Here is a 15,414-nt window from a genome sequence, read left to right as displayed (position 1 = left end):
GCAGCAAACGGCGAGAAGTAAAACGTAAATAGAAATTTATTGTGATCTATGCATCGATTCAATAAGCAGCCAGTTCAATTCATTGCCAACCAGTCGTACACCTCGTCGATGCCTTCCTTCGTAATGGCACTGAACTGCACGATCGTTATGTGCTGCGGTATCTGCTTTTGAAACTTTTCCATCTGCAGCATGAGCAGCGCCTCGTTACGCATCTGACGATAGGCAAGATCCATCTTCGAAAGGACGAGCAGAAATTTCGTCTTTTTCAACCGCGGTTCCGCTAGCATGGAGTACAGCAGCACACCTCGGTACGGCGGGGAGAAAAGGTAATGTATTGGTAAAATCACGAGAAATGGATATTCAACAAAGACCTGTTTTACCTGCGGCCGATATTTGACACAGATTCGAAGTATCCACCACATAGATAAGCTTATCCACTGGATTGAGCAAATAGTCGCGCCAGATGGGCGCCAAACATCCGCCGACTTCACGCACCTGCACCAACTCTTTGCGCTTTCCCGGTGGAGGAATCTTCTGGTTCACATCCTTCTCGTCGATAACGATCGGCGGTATCTTGATGGTGTACAGGTTCGTGCCCACGCTCGGAACGGAATGGGAGGTAAAGTTCACCGAGTCCGGTTTCTGTAGGCAGGTCAGCAGGAGCGTTTTGCCAGCACTCATCGGACCAAGGCACAGGTAAGACATGGCTACGAATAACGTGTTCTGCCTTTTTGTGCAATTTTTGGATCGACGTTTCCGTTCCTGATTGATCGATAGTTTTCCGTTGCCATGGATAGACGGGCACCGCGGCTGATGGACGTTCCCGAAGGGGGGCACGTTCGTTATGACAGCTCCACAATGTTTACGTAAAAGTTCGCTCTCTGCCGGGTGGTGGTGTTCTCGAACAGCAATTGTTGTGCGTAATTGTGCGCGTGAAGTGAAAATGAATTCCAGCATTCTTACCCGGTTGCACCAGGGGCTTGCTCCGTTTTTGAGTAAGTAATGGGAGCACTTTGGGAACTGCAGAATGCAGAGAGTGCTAATTGTATTTGCCATGTTGCAGCAACCGTGCGAAATGCGTCCAAGAAAACGGGCGGTAGCTCGAGAAATCCTCCAAAACATCCGCGCCCGAAGCATCGTGGCTGGAAGGTGCAGGATGGCCATCACGTATCGGCTGGCACTATACTGGTAACACAGCGCACCACTCGCTTCCATCCCGGATTGAATGTAAGAAAATGATGGCTGGTTGTAAGTGTTTTCTGTGAATAACATCAGTTCACTCGTTCTTCGTAGGTTGGCTTCGGTAAAAACGGCACCCTGTTCGCTATGGAGCACGGCAAGGTGTACGTTACCTGTGAAAAGATTGACCCAAACTGGGATCACACCTGGGTGCAGCGGTGCTATGCCGGCCGGGAGGGACAAACTATTTACAAGAAGTTCTTCAACGTGGTACCAGCACCGCAGCACCAGCGGTTTAAGCTGATAGATGAAATTTAACTCAGTTCTTAGACGAATGTGTGACCCCGTAGCCGGGTGATAGTTCGGATAAATACAATAGTGTGTTGTACTTCACGTTAATCGCTTCCTTTGCATTCATTCGTAATATATTTGGTTCGTTATGTTCGATCGAAACGAGAAGCAAACCAGTTTTACAGCCACCGGTGAATCAAGTAGTAGCGAGCTTTTTACGTTTCTTGTTGGCCATTTGGCGGTGTGTGGAAGTCTCTCCGCTAGAAGCCTTTTCTTTTAATTTGGTATGCCTTTTTTAAGTTTCCTTTTTGTTTTGCTCTTGCAACGTTCTAGCAACGGTCTAAAAGTAGTGAAAATATGTAACTACCAACGGATGTGGAGAGGAGATTAAATGCGCAAAGATTGTAAAAGCGGCAATAACTAGCTTTTTCGAAGCCCCATTCCCTTTCCTATACTGTACACTCTGTACAGTTTGCAATGGCTTAAGACGAGAACTCGTCGATCACTTGTCTCAAGCATGGGGCAAAGCTTTTTTCACTAATTGGTCAATCACCTTCCAATGTGTGGGGCATGTCATTTCTGTTTCGTTCTTCATTCGATTCGATCCATTGCATGATTGTAGAGTGAATAAATATAAATAGAGGACGTGTAGGTGCTTCCAAGTGCTACAGTTACCGAATTCCGGTTAGCCAGAGTGAAACCAGATTCAAACCATACTCCCATCCCGCCCCGGAACTACCTACCACACGATCTCAAAATCTCATAAGTAATGCTCTCACTGTTCTCTGCCTTATCCTACAATCCAACCGTTCGGCTTTCTCCCATATTAATCCCTAATTCTAATAAGTTGAGTACGGGTGTGTGTGTGAGAGGGAGTATATGTTACAACACAAAATGAAACCAAAAAAACACGATTTGTCTTTATGTTCGCTCTATGCCTATTTTCATTCTTAGTTACACACTTGTCCATAACCAGACTCTGTATATGAAAACTCTGAAATAATTGGACTAATTGGTAAACAAACAAACAAACAAATAATACAACAATATTTGATACGTATATTGCTACGCAAAACACATCTCACGAGGACTGCGCACAAACGCAGCATTTGAATCTTTGATAATCGGTCACATACTGGTACCTCCTTCTCTGCAACTTCGTAACTGTGGTACGAATTGCTAGTTGATAAACATAAATTAGGAGAGGATTTAGAGGGACGAAGATAAACAAAAAAAAAATGCTAACGAAATACTTTAATGATTCGTTCGGTTTCAATTACGCGCACTGTCGTAAATAATGTTTCTGCGTAACTTTGCATCCTACCATCCACGAGCAGATGATAACCTTTTTTTGAACAGGGAATAAACGAAGCAGGACTAGATTTATCAAACTTGTAGCCAAAAACGGACGGGGTAATTATAATTGGTTAGAGTGGTTTAAAGATTGCTCGGTTTCTAACACTACTACCGGCTCCATGCTTTGCGCCCTTTTGCTGTTTGGCGGAGAGCGGGAAACCGGGGTCGTCGTTGTATTCGTAATTTCATATCAGTTTGCCGGCCTGGGGTAGCTCTGGCAATAGAAACTGCGCTCTAGTGTGGCCTTCTACAATTGTGCATCATTATTGCTCAACACTGTGTCTACCCTACTGTAATAACTTTGCTGTGGTTGTTGCACGTTGCGATTGCTACTTGCGGCAGGATTTGAATTTCCCTCCCTTTACGCGGTGCCTGCCCATTGTTTGGATAAATAATTACAATCTGAATTAACTTCACTTCCTTGGCTTGCTTAGCCTGCTTTTGCTGAAATGCCTTTCGATCTCGCGAAGTAGTTGCTAAGGGCTACCGGGGTTCAGTGGAACCTTTGGACAGCAGGAACCTTTAAGCATTGTTTGGTGCAAATTGCTTGCCTACAGATTACACACGCCTCTGTGTCGGGTTCTTGTGAAGTGAACATTTGCTTCCATCAACTAAATCACAGTTTCCGATTGGAACGTGTGTAGCTACTAGCACAGGACACCCCACCAGGAGACCAGGTGCAGGCAGGTGCCGGCCACCAATTAGTTCTCATTGCTCCGGCTACCGTACAGCCCGATAACGGCCTTCTTAATCCGCTTAATGTCCCGCGCATTGGTACGGCAGCATCCGCCGACAAACTTGACGCCCATTTCCACCCACTGCGGTAGGTAGGTTTCCAGCGGGGTCAGATTTTCCGCACCCCGCCAGCAGCTGGCCGCCGCGTCCCAATGTTCGCCCGAGTTCGGGTAGACGATCAGCGGTATGCGTTCGCTTTCCGGCGGTGTACCGGCCGCCCGTTGCTGCAGCAGCTCGTGCACCGACCGCAACAGTGGCAGCACGTGCTGCGGATTGACGCAGTTGACGCCGATCGCTAGCAGATTCGGGTTGGCCAGCTGCCGCGCCCGGTTCCACAGACCGAGCACCGTTTCGGCAAAGTTTTCGCCGTGCGCGAGCGACGCACCGTCGCGACACTGGAACGAAATCCAAAACCGCACGGTCGGATGGTCGGCCGACAGCAGGTCGAGCAGCGCTTCCGCCTCCATGCGGCAGGGGATCGTTTCGATCGCGAGCGCATCGACACCGGCCTCGACGATCGCGTTGATCCGGGGCCGGTGCCACTTTTGCAACCGGTTCGCCGGCACGTGTTCGGCGTACGCGCCCGTATACTCGGACCCGTCGTGCAGATGCGCCCCGTACGGCCCGATCGAACCGACCACCCACGGTATTTTGTGGGACTTGTTTTCCAGCTTCTCGGCCAGGTAGCGGGTCCGGGCGCGCCGCGCCAGCTCGACGCTGGCCCTGATCAGCTTCAGCGATTCGTCCTCGTTGAGATCGAGAAAGTCCATGTAGCCCTCGATGGACGCCTGGTACGTGTTGGTCAGTATGCAGTCCGCGCCCGCCTTCAGATAGTCGAGATGCGTCTCCAGCACGGCGGCCGGGTTCGTCGCATTGAAGCGCGACGTCCAGAGCGGATCCTTGTCCAGCTTGGCGCCGACGTGCTCGGTGAGCTGCGTGCTGAATCCACCATCAATTACGATCACCTTGCGCGAGGCCAGCTTAAACGATTTGCTCTTGTCGGTGCGCACCGGCAGCGAGAACGGGGCGGAACTAAACGGATCATCCTCGTCGTCACCGAGCGTGTCGGGGATGTTCTCGGGCGAGAATGGGGCGGCCTGCTGAACGGTCGATAGGGCCGCCATATTGCCCGCGGCGCTCGCAGCCGTCTGGATCAGCGGTAGCGACGAGTGGCGCGGCACTTCGGGCGGCGTCTTCAAGCTACCCTGGCTGCCCTGCTCGCGGATCTTGTCAAACTCCTCGCCGAAAATGTGATCCTCGGTCATTTGCGAGAACGGTGTCGGATCGCCGAACGGGTTCCAGTTGGCGCTACCGCCCGCCGATGACGTGGATCGCTGCTGCTGAAACAGCTGCGGATTGGAGCTAGAGGCCAGACTGCTGGCATGCTGCTGCTGCTGTTTGTGCAGCGAACTGTTCGACCCGCTCGCCATCGATGCACCGACGGAGGCGGCCGTCTGCCCGACGCTCGGACTTACCGATGATGACGGCTGGTAGTTGTTGGTGGACTGGTCGAACGGCGCAAGAAACTGGGACGTTTCCGTGGCGAACGCTTTGTTGAAGGCCGACGTATCGCTCACGTTCCGCCGATGGCCGGACGGTTTCGGTGGCGCCAGTATGCCGACCCCGGCCCCATGAACGCCACTGCTCGAGGACGAGTTGGATCCACCGAGGGTGGGCGTTTGTGCCGCCGCACTGGACGGGCCGGGATGCTGCTGTTGCGTACCGGCATGGCTTGGCGAATGTACCATCGACAGCGAGGAGGACGACGAGTTGGGGGCCGAAGCGGTGGGCATTTCGCCTCCGCTTGGGATCGGGGCCAGCTCCGCCTCCCGGAAGGGATCGGGATACGTCGTCTGGAACAGGGCGGCCACCGCAACGGGCTGTGCCGGCAGCGCTGTCACCGCCGTGCCATCCTTCCCTGCTACAGTTGGCGCCGTTGGATCGATCGACCCCGCTGATGCGGCGGCCACCGTTGGGACACTGGAGGAGTTGCTAGCCGGTGGGAAGTTGGCGGCAAATTTCGCCACGAACGCCTCCGGTGCATCGGTGGGAGCGGTAGTGCCGATCGTGCCCGCCACCGGTGCCATGCCGGGCGTTGGCGATGAGATGATGTTTTTCGGCGAAGGATTTGGCGGCAAACCGAGGGAAAAGCTGCTCACGCCCATCTGGCCAGGTGTCGCTACCTGCGATGCTTTCGGTCGTTGCCGAGGAGCGACGCTCGTTCCACCCTCCAGCGGCAGCTGGCCGGCCGACGGCTTGGCCGGCTTCGGTGTGGATCCGCCGTGCTGTCCACCAGCCGGTCCACCCGATGCCGTTGGCAGTCGCTTCGTTTCCGACTCGAACGGTGGCACCGGCAGCGTGTCGAGCGGTGGTACGCTACACTTCGTCAGGTTGCGCACCGGGTTGGCTCGTCCCGCGATGCCAAACGCCACCTCGCACACCTGATAGATGTTCGGGCGCCGGTCCGCATCCGGCTCCAGCATGTAGCGTATCAGCTGGTGCACGCCGCGCGAATACTTCGACCCGTCCGGGATGCTAAACTGCCCGCTCTGGATGGCGAGCGTGCTCTCGCCGAACGGCAGCGTGAAGAAGCACACCTTGTACAGCAGACAGCCGAGCGCCCAGATGTCCGCCTTCACCGTGATGTCCTGCCCGTTGAACAGATCGATCATCTCGGGCGCCCGGTAGGACAGCGTGGTGTACCGCTGGATTTCCTCCTCGACCGTCGTGCGCCCGTGGCTGGTCGGGTTGAGGATGCGCGCCGTGGCCGACCCGAAGTCGCACAGCACATAGTGGCCGAGATCGTTCTGCAGCACGTTCTCCACCTTCAGGTCGCGGTGGATGATCGGCGTCTGGCACTGGTGCAGCCGGGCGACCGCTTCCGCCACGTCGCAGAAGATCTGCAGCACTTCCGGCTCGGTGAAGCCCGTCCCGAGCCGCGCGTTCATCTGCGTCAGCAGGTTCGTCTTGCAGTACGGCATCAGCAGCAGTATCTCGTGCACCCCGTTGCCCTTCGCATTGATGCTGTGGTCGATGTAGCCGATGATGTTCTTGTGGCCGCTCAGATTGCTCGCTATCTTGATCTCGCGATTGCACACCCCCAAATCGTACTCGTTGTTCACGTACAGCCGCTTCAGCGCGTACCGCTCGCCCTTCGCACCCTTGACTAGAAACACGACGGCGAAGCCACCCTCGGCCAGCACCTCCTCCACCGTAACCACGTTCTCCTTGCTGAGCTTGAACGTTTTGCCGACGAAGCTGTTCGTCTCCCGGCTGCTGCTGCCGCCCGCCGAGCACGGTTCATTTTTCGTCTCGAACTTGGAGATAAACTTTTTCATCCTACCGTCGTCTTCGTTGCTGGCGATGAGACCGGAGGGGAAGAGAAGATGAAAACGAAGAGGAAGAAGAGTGAAGGGGGTGATTATCTCCCTAGCGAGCTGGTTGGTTGGGACGGTCGAGCAGGTGTCCGCGGTTGATGTAATCAAGAGTCACGCACTCCAAATGCCGAGCCGAATTCGAAGGGGCGGATTTGCCAGCCAAGTAAGTGTGTGTTGCAATTTACTGATAAGTGCTAACACTACTGGCTCTGTGTGTTCCCCTCCTCTCCCCGCAGGATGTCGGCAGTCTCTAATACTGGTAAACGTTTTTGTCCGCCTCTCCTCCTATTTATCGAACAGTATTTATGCTTCTGCTCTCGCTCGGTCCATTGCGCTGCAGCAGGGCCTGTTGTTCGGGTCTGTTGTTCGCCCGTTTTATGCTCACTCCGCCCTATCGTTCTTTTATCACTTCCGCTGGCGCTGCAAGAATCACAATAATCAATGTGTGGGAATCGTTAGCCCTTGCGCCAGGGCGGTGGTAGTGGTGGTGGTGCTACTACCGTGTAGAGGCGCTCTAGTGGATGATAGCCGTCGTGCGCGACCACCTTCACTGCTACACCTTCCCTTCCCTCCTTTGTTCACGTGCGCAATTTTGTTCGATCGTAGCAGCCGCAGCAGCAGCAGCAGCAACACAAAAAACAGTTCAGTTTTCCTTTTCGCCAACCCACCAACACTACGTGTTCAACAGTCAGCACACCGCCACCACCACCGCACGGAGGAGGAACTCAATTATGCTGTTTTATCTAGCGCCTGGTGGCCTCGTTCGTTTTTGCACACACCCTCCCCTAGCGAAATCCGCTTTTCTCCCGTCCACCACAGTATGCAGCGAATGTTTGGGACGAACTTTTGTTGTTGTTGTGGATTAGCCTTCTCTTTAGCCCTTTTGGGACATTTTAGGGTTTTGCGTAGGCAGGCAGACCGTCGCCACTTGCGCTGCTTTGCGTGCTACTGCGAGAACTGCCCGTGCGGTAGGCGTGATGCAGCAGAATGGTCACTCTGGGTGGAGGGAGAGAGGAAGAAAAAACGGTCGGAGAAACTACACTTATCACACAACACTCCGCAAGAAATCGACTTGTGGCCTATCTCGCCGTTCCAAACTGAAAAACGCAAACGAGCAGCCCAGCGTGTGTGTGTGTGTGTGAGTGCGTGGTGCGCCTTCTATTTGGCATGTAATTGCGCAAGTGTGCGTGTGTTGGTGGCGGTTTGACAGCTGGGCCGAGTTGACGTAGAAAATCATATTGCCGGACGAAAGGAAACAAAACAAAGGCGGAGGCCTAACTCATACGGCAGCATGGAAAAAGCGTGGAAACAATTTAACCAGCTGCTCGTTTCTCCCTCCGTGTCTAGTGGGTGGACAACCCGCAGGAAGGGCGTTAGACGACAGCCAAAAACTCGTGTAAATAAACAGAAAAGTGTAAGCAGAGAGTATTTTCATTCCGTACCTCCACCAGCTGGAACGTTATTTTGATGTTGCGTTGTTCATACCGTTGCAGATTTTACAAGTGCAAGGTCATGTGCAAGATGAATGGGAAATAGATGATGGTTCGGATGACGACAAAGCGGTGGCAGACAGTGGGAGCTTTCAAAACGATTCATCCTGTCCGGCATTTACTCCCTCCGTAGCGCAATCGCTTAACCCTGCCGAGGTGACGATCGACCGTAGAAATCAGTCGGATTCGGAAGTGGAGCACCTTTCGGAAGAGGATGTATGCTGTCAGCAGACCAGCACTACGTCCGATTCTTCCGACTCGGACTCGGACGATTGTCTGGCTATTCACTGTACAAAGAGCCGCATGACACGATTACAGTTTGCGGACAAAAGCCAACTCAAGCGACGCCGCATAACGGACGATATGGACGTTTCCTTTGGGGCGGGTTGTTGGAGCAAGGCGAAGAATCGTCAGCTGGTAACAGCGTTGAGTCCGAAGCGCTTCAAACCCGTTGCGACTCTTAACCGGACCATTGTGGGCGAAGGATCGAAAACGTTAAATAGCAGCGTAACGGGTGTCCTCGATACCACACGCTGCTGGAAGTCTTTTGATGCAACGTTCCATGCCGAGCTGGATGCGAGTTGCATAGAAGATTTGCCATCTTCGCCTGACAGTGCAAATGAAGGACAGAGTAGACGCAGGGAAAGGGATGCGATCGACATTGAGGAGCTACCACCATCAGCAGAGAACAATAACGCCCAAAGCACGTCACCGTCGTCCAAGTCGTTCTATGTCACATCGCCTACAGCTAAAATTAAGAACAAACATTATCCCAAGAATTCACCGCTAGGCACGCTGGCCATGGCACTGAACGAGCGAAGCTCTCGGCAACATCTGTGGCAGCATGCGATCGTGTCCGGGACGGTGCAGCCGGAGCTCGTCGTGAAAATAGACTCCATTGAGCGGATCTACGGACGCGTGATGCTGCGCTTTTTCACCACCACGGCCGAAGGAGATGATTGCGTGCAGGGGGAGCAGGTGGAGAACATCATCTACATGGACCAGGGCGACAGGCAGCTGAAATCGATACACGCCGGCATGAACGTCGCGCTGGAGGTGGACGACCGCATCTCTCCTCATCGCATCGCGCGCCACAAACTGATACACCTGGGCGTAACGAAGCTCTGTCCGATGCCAATGACCACCGAAATAAATGCACACCCGTGACCACACAAACACACAGAGTTACATGCGAGCGTTTTTAACTTTCTCTCCATCTCATCCTTATTTTATTCGCCTGCCGTTCACGGCCGCACAACACACGTTCCTCCTGCCCCACACCAGCGAATGTTTTGTATTGTGTACACTTAAGAGGTCGTTTCCATCGCGGTGGCGGCAGCAGATTCCTCGGTGTACTTGCCCTTGTCCTTGTTGAGCGCCGCCAGACGACCCTTGGCGCGGCGATCCAGGATCTTCTTGCGATCCTTGTCCATCTTCAGCTTCACGATCACACACTTGGACGGGTGCACACCGACGTACACGTTCGTGCCGTTCGCCTTCTCGCGCTGGATGCGCTCAATGTACACGACGTACTTCTTGCGGTACACCTGCACCACCTTGCCGACCTGGTTGCCCTTGTAGTGGCCGCGCACCACCTGCACCTCGTCGTCCTTGCGGATCGGCATCGAGCGCACGTTGTACTTCTGTTTCAGCTCCTTCGACAGCGGCGCCGACATAATCTTCCTGCGGATGTGCGAGGGGGCCTGGAAGTGGCGCTTGCGGCTCTTGCGCCGGGACGACGAAACATTTTTGTTGAATTTCATCTTTCTCCGAGGCTGCAACGAGAGGACGCGAATCGATTCCTGGTTAGCGATCGGTACGGCACCGTTTCGAGGGCTTTTCGGGCCAATAGCGGCACAATTTTTCACTACTTACAACAAAATACTCGTACACCCGAAAAACGCGTGCTTCACGTAGTTCAAGATGTCGGAAAAGGAAGTAGTGATGGCCAGTCGGTCAACATGGATCACCTCGATCCGGCTGGTGAGTCATTCCGTTCCGGTATGAATTTTACCATTTTTAAGGAAAATCAATCTCGTTTAACTATTTCTGATATTAATATCATTGCAATAATTGAGAAAAACTTATTAATAATTATTTGTGTATTTTTCATGGCGTATAAGGGCTAAAATTAAATAAATAAAAAGACGCTGGAACGTTATGATCCGGCCAAAATCATATGTACCATCTCTAGGAGCAAAGATCAGTAGGAGAAAAGGCGAAGAAGACATGGCAACGTGACAGCGCCATCCGAACACGGTATATAGAGTTGCGATGTAGTCGTCGTTGACAGACTTTCGGCGGGGGGTAGGATACAGTAGGATAAGATGAATAAAAAGGTGGATGAATATAAATGTTCGATTATTCAACGCGGTTGCTTTATTCGATATTTTACTATCATAATTTTGCTTAGTGACCGACTGACTGCAGGTTGTGCATAAAATACATTCTTTTTTAAGTTGTAATTGCAATTTATTTTTTTCATTTAAATACCAAGGTGATTATATGAAACGATACAGACCTTGGGCGACGTGAATCAAAACAAACGCTGCGGTTTGTTTACGTTTCATTAGGTACTTCGTTTGTTTACTCGCATATTGAACGGTTATGTGATCTCTTTCTCCCGACAAAATTAGCCTCCTGTGCCTGAAAATGTCGAACTTTGTACCGAAAAAACACCACCTGCGAGCAGCACTATTATTCTTCTACCATCAAAAGAAAACAGCCTACGAAGCGCACCGGCTGCTGGTGCAAACCTACGGCAAACATGCGCTCGGCAAAACGCAGTGCGCCGTATGGTTTGGCAAATTCAAGCGCGGTGATTTCGACATCCAGAACAAGCTCCGTGGCAGACCGCCGAAAAAGTTCGACGACGGCGATCTGCAGGCCCTGCTCGACGAGGACGACTGCCAGACGCAACAGCAGCTCGCGGACCGGCTCCGTGTGACGCGCGAAAGCATTTCCGTACGGCTGAAAGCGATGCGCAAGGTTCACCGCGGTGGCACATGGGTACCGTGCGAGCTGACCGACAGGCAGCAGGAGAAGCGCAAAACGATATGCGAAATGTTGCTCGCCCGCCACCAGCGGAAGCCCTTTCTGCGCCGGCTCGTGAACGGGGGTGAGAAGTGGATTTACTTTGAAAATCCCAAACGTAAAAAGTCCAGCTCCGAGCCGACCGATCCGGCAGCACTGGCGGCCGGACCGAGCCGTTACGCCCAGAAGACCAGGCTGTGCGTTTGGTGGGACCGGGACGGTGTCATCTGCTACGAGCTGCTGGGACCGGGCGAAACGGTCACGCCGGAACGGTATCAGCTGCAGCTGATTGCACTGGAACAGGCATTGCGGGAAAAACGTTCAGAGGGCGGCGATAGGCAAGATGGTAGGACAATCATTTTGCTGCACGATCCCGTGCCCAGTCATAGCGGTAAACCGGTAGAGGAAACGATCGCCCAGTTCCGGTGGGAGGCATTACCGCACGTGGCCAACTCGCCAGACCTGTTCCCTTCGAGCTACCATCTGTTTCCCGTGCTTGGTTTTGCACTGTCCAATCAGAGGTTCGGTTCGCTGGAACATATCGAACAGTGGCTGGACAGGTGGTTTAGCACCAAAGATGGGTCGTTTTTTTGGCGCGGTTTACAACAGCTACCGGAACGGTGGGAAAAGTGCATACAAAGCGATGGTAATTATTTTGAAAAATAATTAAAAAAAACTATGCAATGCTTATGTGTTAAAAGTGTTTGTCTTCTAAACATCCCAGCATAATGTTCGGACAATGTCGCACAACACGGTTCAGCTGTGAACAGGCAAGAATTGCTACAGCGCTTTATGGATCCTTTATTGCATTATGGTGCGATCTTTATTCTATTTATACAGCGCGTACGTGCCTAGTATACTTATAATACGGTAATTTCTCCTGTTGACCCATGCATACATAGAAAGAGCTATATTAGCGCATTTAGTAAAGTGGAGTGGAGTGTTACTGTGTGTGTGTGTATTGCTATGTTCTAACAAAGCATCGTACATAGCAGCCTTAATTTCCCCCCCCAAAAGGAGAGTTCACCACCATTGTAACTGCTTCCCTTCTCTAACAACATCATCACATCAAGGCATTGTTTTGCGGTGCGCATCAGTTTGCGTTCAGTGAGTTGGCTGTAAATGTTGTATCCACTGCTAATTGCGTTTTCAGTACAAGTTAAAAGGTTAAGGCCGGGCTACATTGATCGTACTCGCAAGTGTAATTTCGATTTTCACTAGCGCATCTGGCGGCGGCTGGTGGAAGCTTTTTTTGGTCGTCGGGGGAATGGTCGTGTTGGATCTCAAAATTAATTAGTTTTTACACCGTTTTTTTATGCGAAAACGGCTGAAATACTTGCACAATATGTTTGTCTATCGATTACAAAGCTTTTCCAGTCCAGTTAAAGTAAAAAACATAGAAAAATACCATATTTTCTGGAGCGGCTCCACATTGTTAATCAAAATGCTTCGGTCAGCCGCCGCCAGATGCGCTAGTGAAAATCTAAATTACGCTTGCGAGTACGATCAATGTAGCCCGGCCTTTATAGTTTACCAGTTTAGACGATGGACAGGAAACACACACCCTGTTGCGCCAGAAACTAAAACGAAACTAGTTAAAACTGAACTGGAAACGTTCACTACCCAAACGAAACTACAATTATAATAATAGTGTTACTATAAATTAATGCTTTCACAGCGAGTTAAACATCATCGAACAGTCCACCACCCTTCGGCTTCGAGCTCGAACGGCCTGCCCCTCCCATACGGCCGTCGTCGTCGTCGAACGCCGACCCGTAGCCCTTAAAACCGACCGACACGCCCGTACTCACGCCGAACCGTTCGTTAATTTCCTGCGACAGCGAACGATTGATGTCGTCCAGCCCCCTCGCACTGGTGCTGTAGTCCAATCGGTCGCCATGCCCGACCAGATCGTCATTCGGTCCGACCGTGTCGTGATTGCGCGACTTGTACTTGGACAGTATGCTGCCACCACCGTTGCCATTTCCGTTCGTGCCGCCAGCACCAGTCGCCACTCCACCGTGTCCCATGCTGGCACCTCCTCCTCCATTGCCACCACCACCGGTCGTTCCGTCGCGGGCAATCTGCCCCAGTATGTTATCCCTTCGGCGTGCCAGCGCATCTTCCGCCCGTTGCCGTTTGCGCTTCTCGCGCACAATCAAATCCTTGCCCTCCTGGACCAGCTCCACCGCAATGGTTTCATTCAGCATGAACTGCTGGAAGCCGAGTGCATTGAGCGCCCGGCTGCCGAGCGAAAACCAGGTCGCGAGACAGAACGCCAGCATCACCATGGGGAAGTAGATGTTGAACCCGTCCGCAATGATGCCGAGCACGTCCATGTGTCCCATGATCTGCGTATAGTGCGTCTCGAGCACCCGCTCCTTGATGATGTGCGAGTCCATGTGGATCATGCCGAGAAAGTTCAGACACATCGGGGGCGTCAGCCGGCACAGCAGCATGCCGCTAAAGATCAGGCTGTACTCGTTCGTCTGGTGGTGGGCGGCCAGATAGTAGAGATTCAGGAACTTGATGCGGAACACGGTCGAGTAGGCACAGTAGCACAGGTAGCAGAGCGTCAGCATGGAAAAGATCTCGATCGTGACGAAGTCGTAGCTGCCCTTCGCCACGTTCAGCACGTTGGCAAAGATGGACAGGACGGGCTGGCGGTTGAAGAACGTCAGCTCGCTCCAGACGACCGTGAAGGACAGGAAGGCGGTAATGATGGCGAGCGCCTTCAGGAACGGTGCCTTCACGACACACTCCCAGTACCAGTCGACCGTGGGGCTGTACAGGGCCCGCGCCATCCCGACCCGGTGCTTGGGAAATTCGCTCTTGAAGCGATGGTCGAGCGACACCGCATTCTTGGCCACGTCCTCCAGGTGCAGCACCTTGTTCACCTGCACGCTCCAGAGCGCCTCGGTGCGCTGTAGCGTTTGCAGCGATTTGATGACCTGCCGGTGCAGCCGCACCAGCGCCTTCTCCGACGGGATGGCCATGGGCGACCCGTCCTCCCGGCTGATGCGGCTCGCCCGCTCCATCAGCTCGGTCGGCACCTTGCGGATGATCGTTTCCAGCGCCGGCCGGAGCTCGTGCCGGGGCGGAATGGCGCGGCTGGCCGACTGCAAGCTTTCCAGCACATCGTCCACGTTCTCCTCCGCTTCGGCCTTTTCCGAGCTTAGCTTGGACAGCTTGAAGTAGGCGTACTGCAGCGTGAAGCCGGGCTTGGAGTTGTTCCACAGGCTGCGGGGCACCTCGACCAGCGCGTACCCGAGCAGCAGCACGAGCAGAAACAGGCCCCACGTGTTCGAGGCGGACGAGGCGATCGCTTTCAGCTTCTGCCAGTCGAGCGATATGCCCGGCTGCAGGGCGAGATAAATCAGCAGTATGCCGCAGATAAACAGATACGTGCCGTAGTAGATGGCGTTATCTACGAGGGCCGATCGCAGCTTGCCCTTGATGGTAAAATCGCCCGCCTTCAGGTACGACTGCATCAGGGGCATTATCAACCAGGTAAGGAACTGGGAGGACCAGTAGATGATGCGCCACAGGTTCGGGAACACTTCCTCCTCCACCATGCCCCACGGCCGCTGGCAGATCGCATCGGGCGCGTCATTGTTGTTGGAACCGTTGCTGCCGGTGATGTTGTGCTCCTGCAGGCACTGGCGATAAACGGTCTGGCGTGGGAAAAGTGGAACAACGGGAATTAGTGGCTAATGGGCAATGGTTGCATCAGCAAAACCGGCACACTCACCGAGGTAACATCGAGCGGAATCGTGAACACTATCAGAAAGGAGAAGCTCCACGCGGTCAGTACGGAAAACGTCACGATCGGATGCTGCCGCTGTATGCAGCCGTAGCGATAGAGCGATATGGAGGCCAGCAGCAGTGCCAAGCAGATGGAAAACACCAACAGATACGCCATCGTGCCGGATACCTCTCGGACAGTGTGGTTG

The 15,414-nt window shown here is 53.1% G+C and overlaps 7 protein-coding genes across 7 annotated transcripts; 3 read left to right on the top strand and 4 right to left on the bottom strand.

Annotated features, from left to right (window-relative positions):
* Positions 1-18: 18 nt before the first annotated feature.
* Positions 19-818, bottom strand: LOC1273488 (ADP-ribosylation factor-like protein 16). The gene is made up of 2 exons (XM_312467.2): positions 381-818; positions 19-304 (listed from the first exon to the last, which is right to left on the bottom strand). Exons 1-2 carry the CDS (start codon positions 703-705, stop codon positions 75-77), a joined length of 555 nt encoding a protein of 184 aa, XP_312467.1. The 5' UTR covers positions 706-818; the 3' UTR covers positions 19-74.
* A 26-nt stretch (positions 819-844) lies between these two features.
* Positions 845-1,578, top strand: LOC1273489 (large ribosomal subunit protein bL27m). The gene is made up of 3 exons (XM_312468.6): positions 845-995; positions 1,064-1,227; positions 1,294-1,578. Exons 1-3 carry the CDS (start codon positions 845-847, stop codon positions 1,495-1,497), a joined length of 519 nt encoding a protein of 172 aa, XP_312468.6. The 3' UTR covers positions 1,498-1,578.
* Positions 1,579-1,582: 4 nt separating this feature from the next.
* LOC3290624 (AP2-associated protein kinase 1) lies at positions 1,583-7,102 on the bottom strand. The gene has a single exon (XM_563710.5). The coding sequence runs from the start codon at positions 6,897-6,899 to the stop codon at positions 3,528-3,530; it is 3,372 nt and encodes a 1,123-aa protein (XP_563710.4). The 5' UTR covers positions 6,900-7,102; the 3' UTR covers positions 1,583-3,527.
* On the top strand, positions 7,011-8,353 carry LOC133391107 (uncharacterized). Its single transcript, XM_061641758.1, has one exon. It carries the CDS (start codon positions 7,063-7,065, stop codon positions 8,143-8,145), a length of 1,083 nt encoding a protein of 360 aa, XP_061497742.1. The 5' UTR covers positions 7,011-7,062; the 3' UTR covers positions 8,146-8,353.
* LOC11175938 (uncharacterized) lies at positions 8,217-10,203 on the top strand. The gene is made up of 2 exons (XM_003436091.2): positions 8,217-8,352; positions 8,432-10,203. Exons 1-2 carry the CDS (start codon positions 8,230-8,232, stop codon positions 9,593-9,595), a joined length of 1,287 nt encoding a protein of 428 aa, XP_003436139.1. The 5' UTR covers positions 8,217-8,229; the 3' UTR covers positions 9,596-10,203.
* LOC1273492 (large ribosomal subunit protein uL24) lies at positions 9,627-10,454 on the bottom strand. Its single transcript, XM_312471.6, has 2 exons — positions 10,304-10,454; positions 9,627-10,203 (listed from the first exon to the last, which is right to left on the bottom strand). Exon 2 carries the CDS (start codon positions 10,189-10,191, stop codon positions 9,736-9,738), a length of 456 nt encoding a protein of 151 aa, XP_312471.3. The 5' UTR covers positions 10,192-10,203; positions 10,304-10,454; the 3' UTR covers positions 9,627-9,735.
* Positions 10,455-12,967: 2,513 nt separating this feature from the next.
* Positions 12,968-15,383, bottom strand: LOC1273493 (LMBR1 domain-containing protein 2 homolog). The gene is made up of 2 exons (XM_312472.3): positions 15,213-15,383; positions 12,968-15,135 (listed from the first exon to the last, which is right to left on the bottom strand). Exons 1-2 carry the CDS (start codon positions 15,381-15,383, stop codon positions 13,144-13,146), a joined length of 2,163 nt encoding a protein of 720 aa, XP_312472.2. The 3' UTR covers positions 12,968-13,143.
* Positions 15,384-15,414: the final 31 nt, after the last annotated feature.

The sequence above is a fragment of the Anopheles gambiae genome, chromosome 2, assembly GCF_943734735.2.
Source record: "Anopheles gambiae chromosome 2, idAnoGambNW_F1_1, whole genome shotgun sequence".
Lineage (NCBI taxonomy): Eukaryota > Metazoa > Arthropoda > Insecta > Diptera > Culicidae > Anopheles > Anopheles gambiae.
The sequence above is the reverse complement of the archived record's forward strand: the minus strand, read 5'-3'. Positions and strand labels throughout refer to the sequence as shown.

What these genes read in the sequence shown, in the direction of transcription:
- LOC1273492 (XM_312471.6), bottom strand. Translation starts at nt 10,191, where the DNA reads ATGAAATTCAACAAAAATGTTTCGTCGTCCCGGCGCAAGAGCCGCAAG.
- LOC133391107 (XM_061641758.1), top strand. Translation starts at nt 7,063, where the DNA reads ATGCCGAGCCGAATTCGAAGGGGCGGATTTGCCAGCCAAGTAAGTGTG.
- LOC1273488 (XM_312467.2), bottom strand. Translation starts at nt 705, where the DNA reads ATGTCTTACCTGTGCCTTGGTCCGATGAGTGCTGGCAAAACGCTCCTG. An exon ending in GTGTCAAATATCGGCCGCAG is followed by an intron (nt 305 to 380) that starts GTAAAACAGGTC and finishes CGCCGTACCGAG; the next exon opens with GTGTGCTGCTGTACTCCATG.
- LOC1273489 (XM_312468.6), top strand. Translation starts at nt 845, where the DNA reads ATGACAGCTCCACAATGTTTACGTAAAAGTTCGCTCTCTGCCGGGTGG. An exon ending in GGGGCTTGCTCCGTTTTTGA is followed by an intron (nt 996 to 1,063) that starts GTAAGTAATGGG and finishes GCCATGTTGCAG; the next exon opens with CAACCGTGCGAAATGCGTCC. An exon ending in GCTTCCATCCCGGATTGAAT is followed by an intron (nt 1,228 to 1,293) that starts GTAAGAAAATGA and finishes CGTTCTTCGTAG; the next exon opens with GTTGGCTTCGGTAAAAACGG.
- LOC1273493 (XM_312472.3), bottom strand. Translation starts at nt 15,383, where the DNA reads ATGGCGTATCTGTTGGTGTTTTCCATCTGCTTGGCACTGCTGCTGGCC. An exon ending in TTCCGCTCGATGTTACCTCG is followed by an intron (nt 15,136 to 15,212) that starts GTGAGTGTGCCG and finishes TTCCCACGCCAG; the next exon opens with ACCGTTTATCGCCAGTGCCT.
- LOC3290624 (XM_563710.5), bottom strand. Translation starts at nt 6,899, where the DNA reads ATGAAAAAGTTTATCTCCAAGTTCGAGACGAAAAATGAACCGTGCTCG.
- LOC11175938 (XM_003436091.2), top strand. Translation starts at nt 8,230, where the DNA reads ATGGAAAAAGCGTGGAAACAATTTAACCAGCTGCTCGTTTCTCCCTCC. An exon ending in GTGTAAATAAACAGAAAAGT is followed by an intron (nt 8,353 to 8,431) that starts GTAAGCAGAGAG and finishes ATACCGTTGCAG; the next exon opens with ATTTTACAAGTGCAAGGTCA.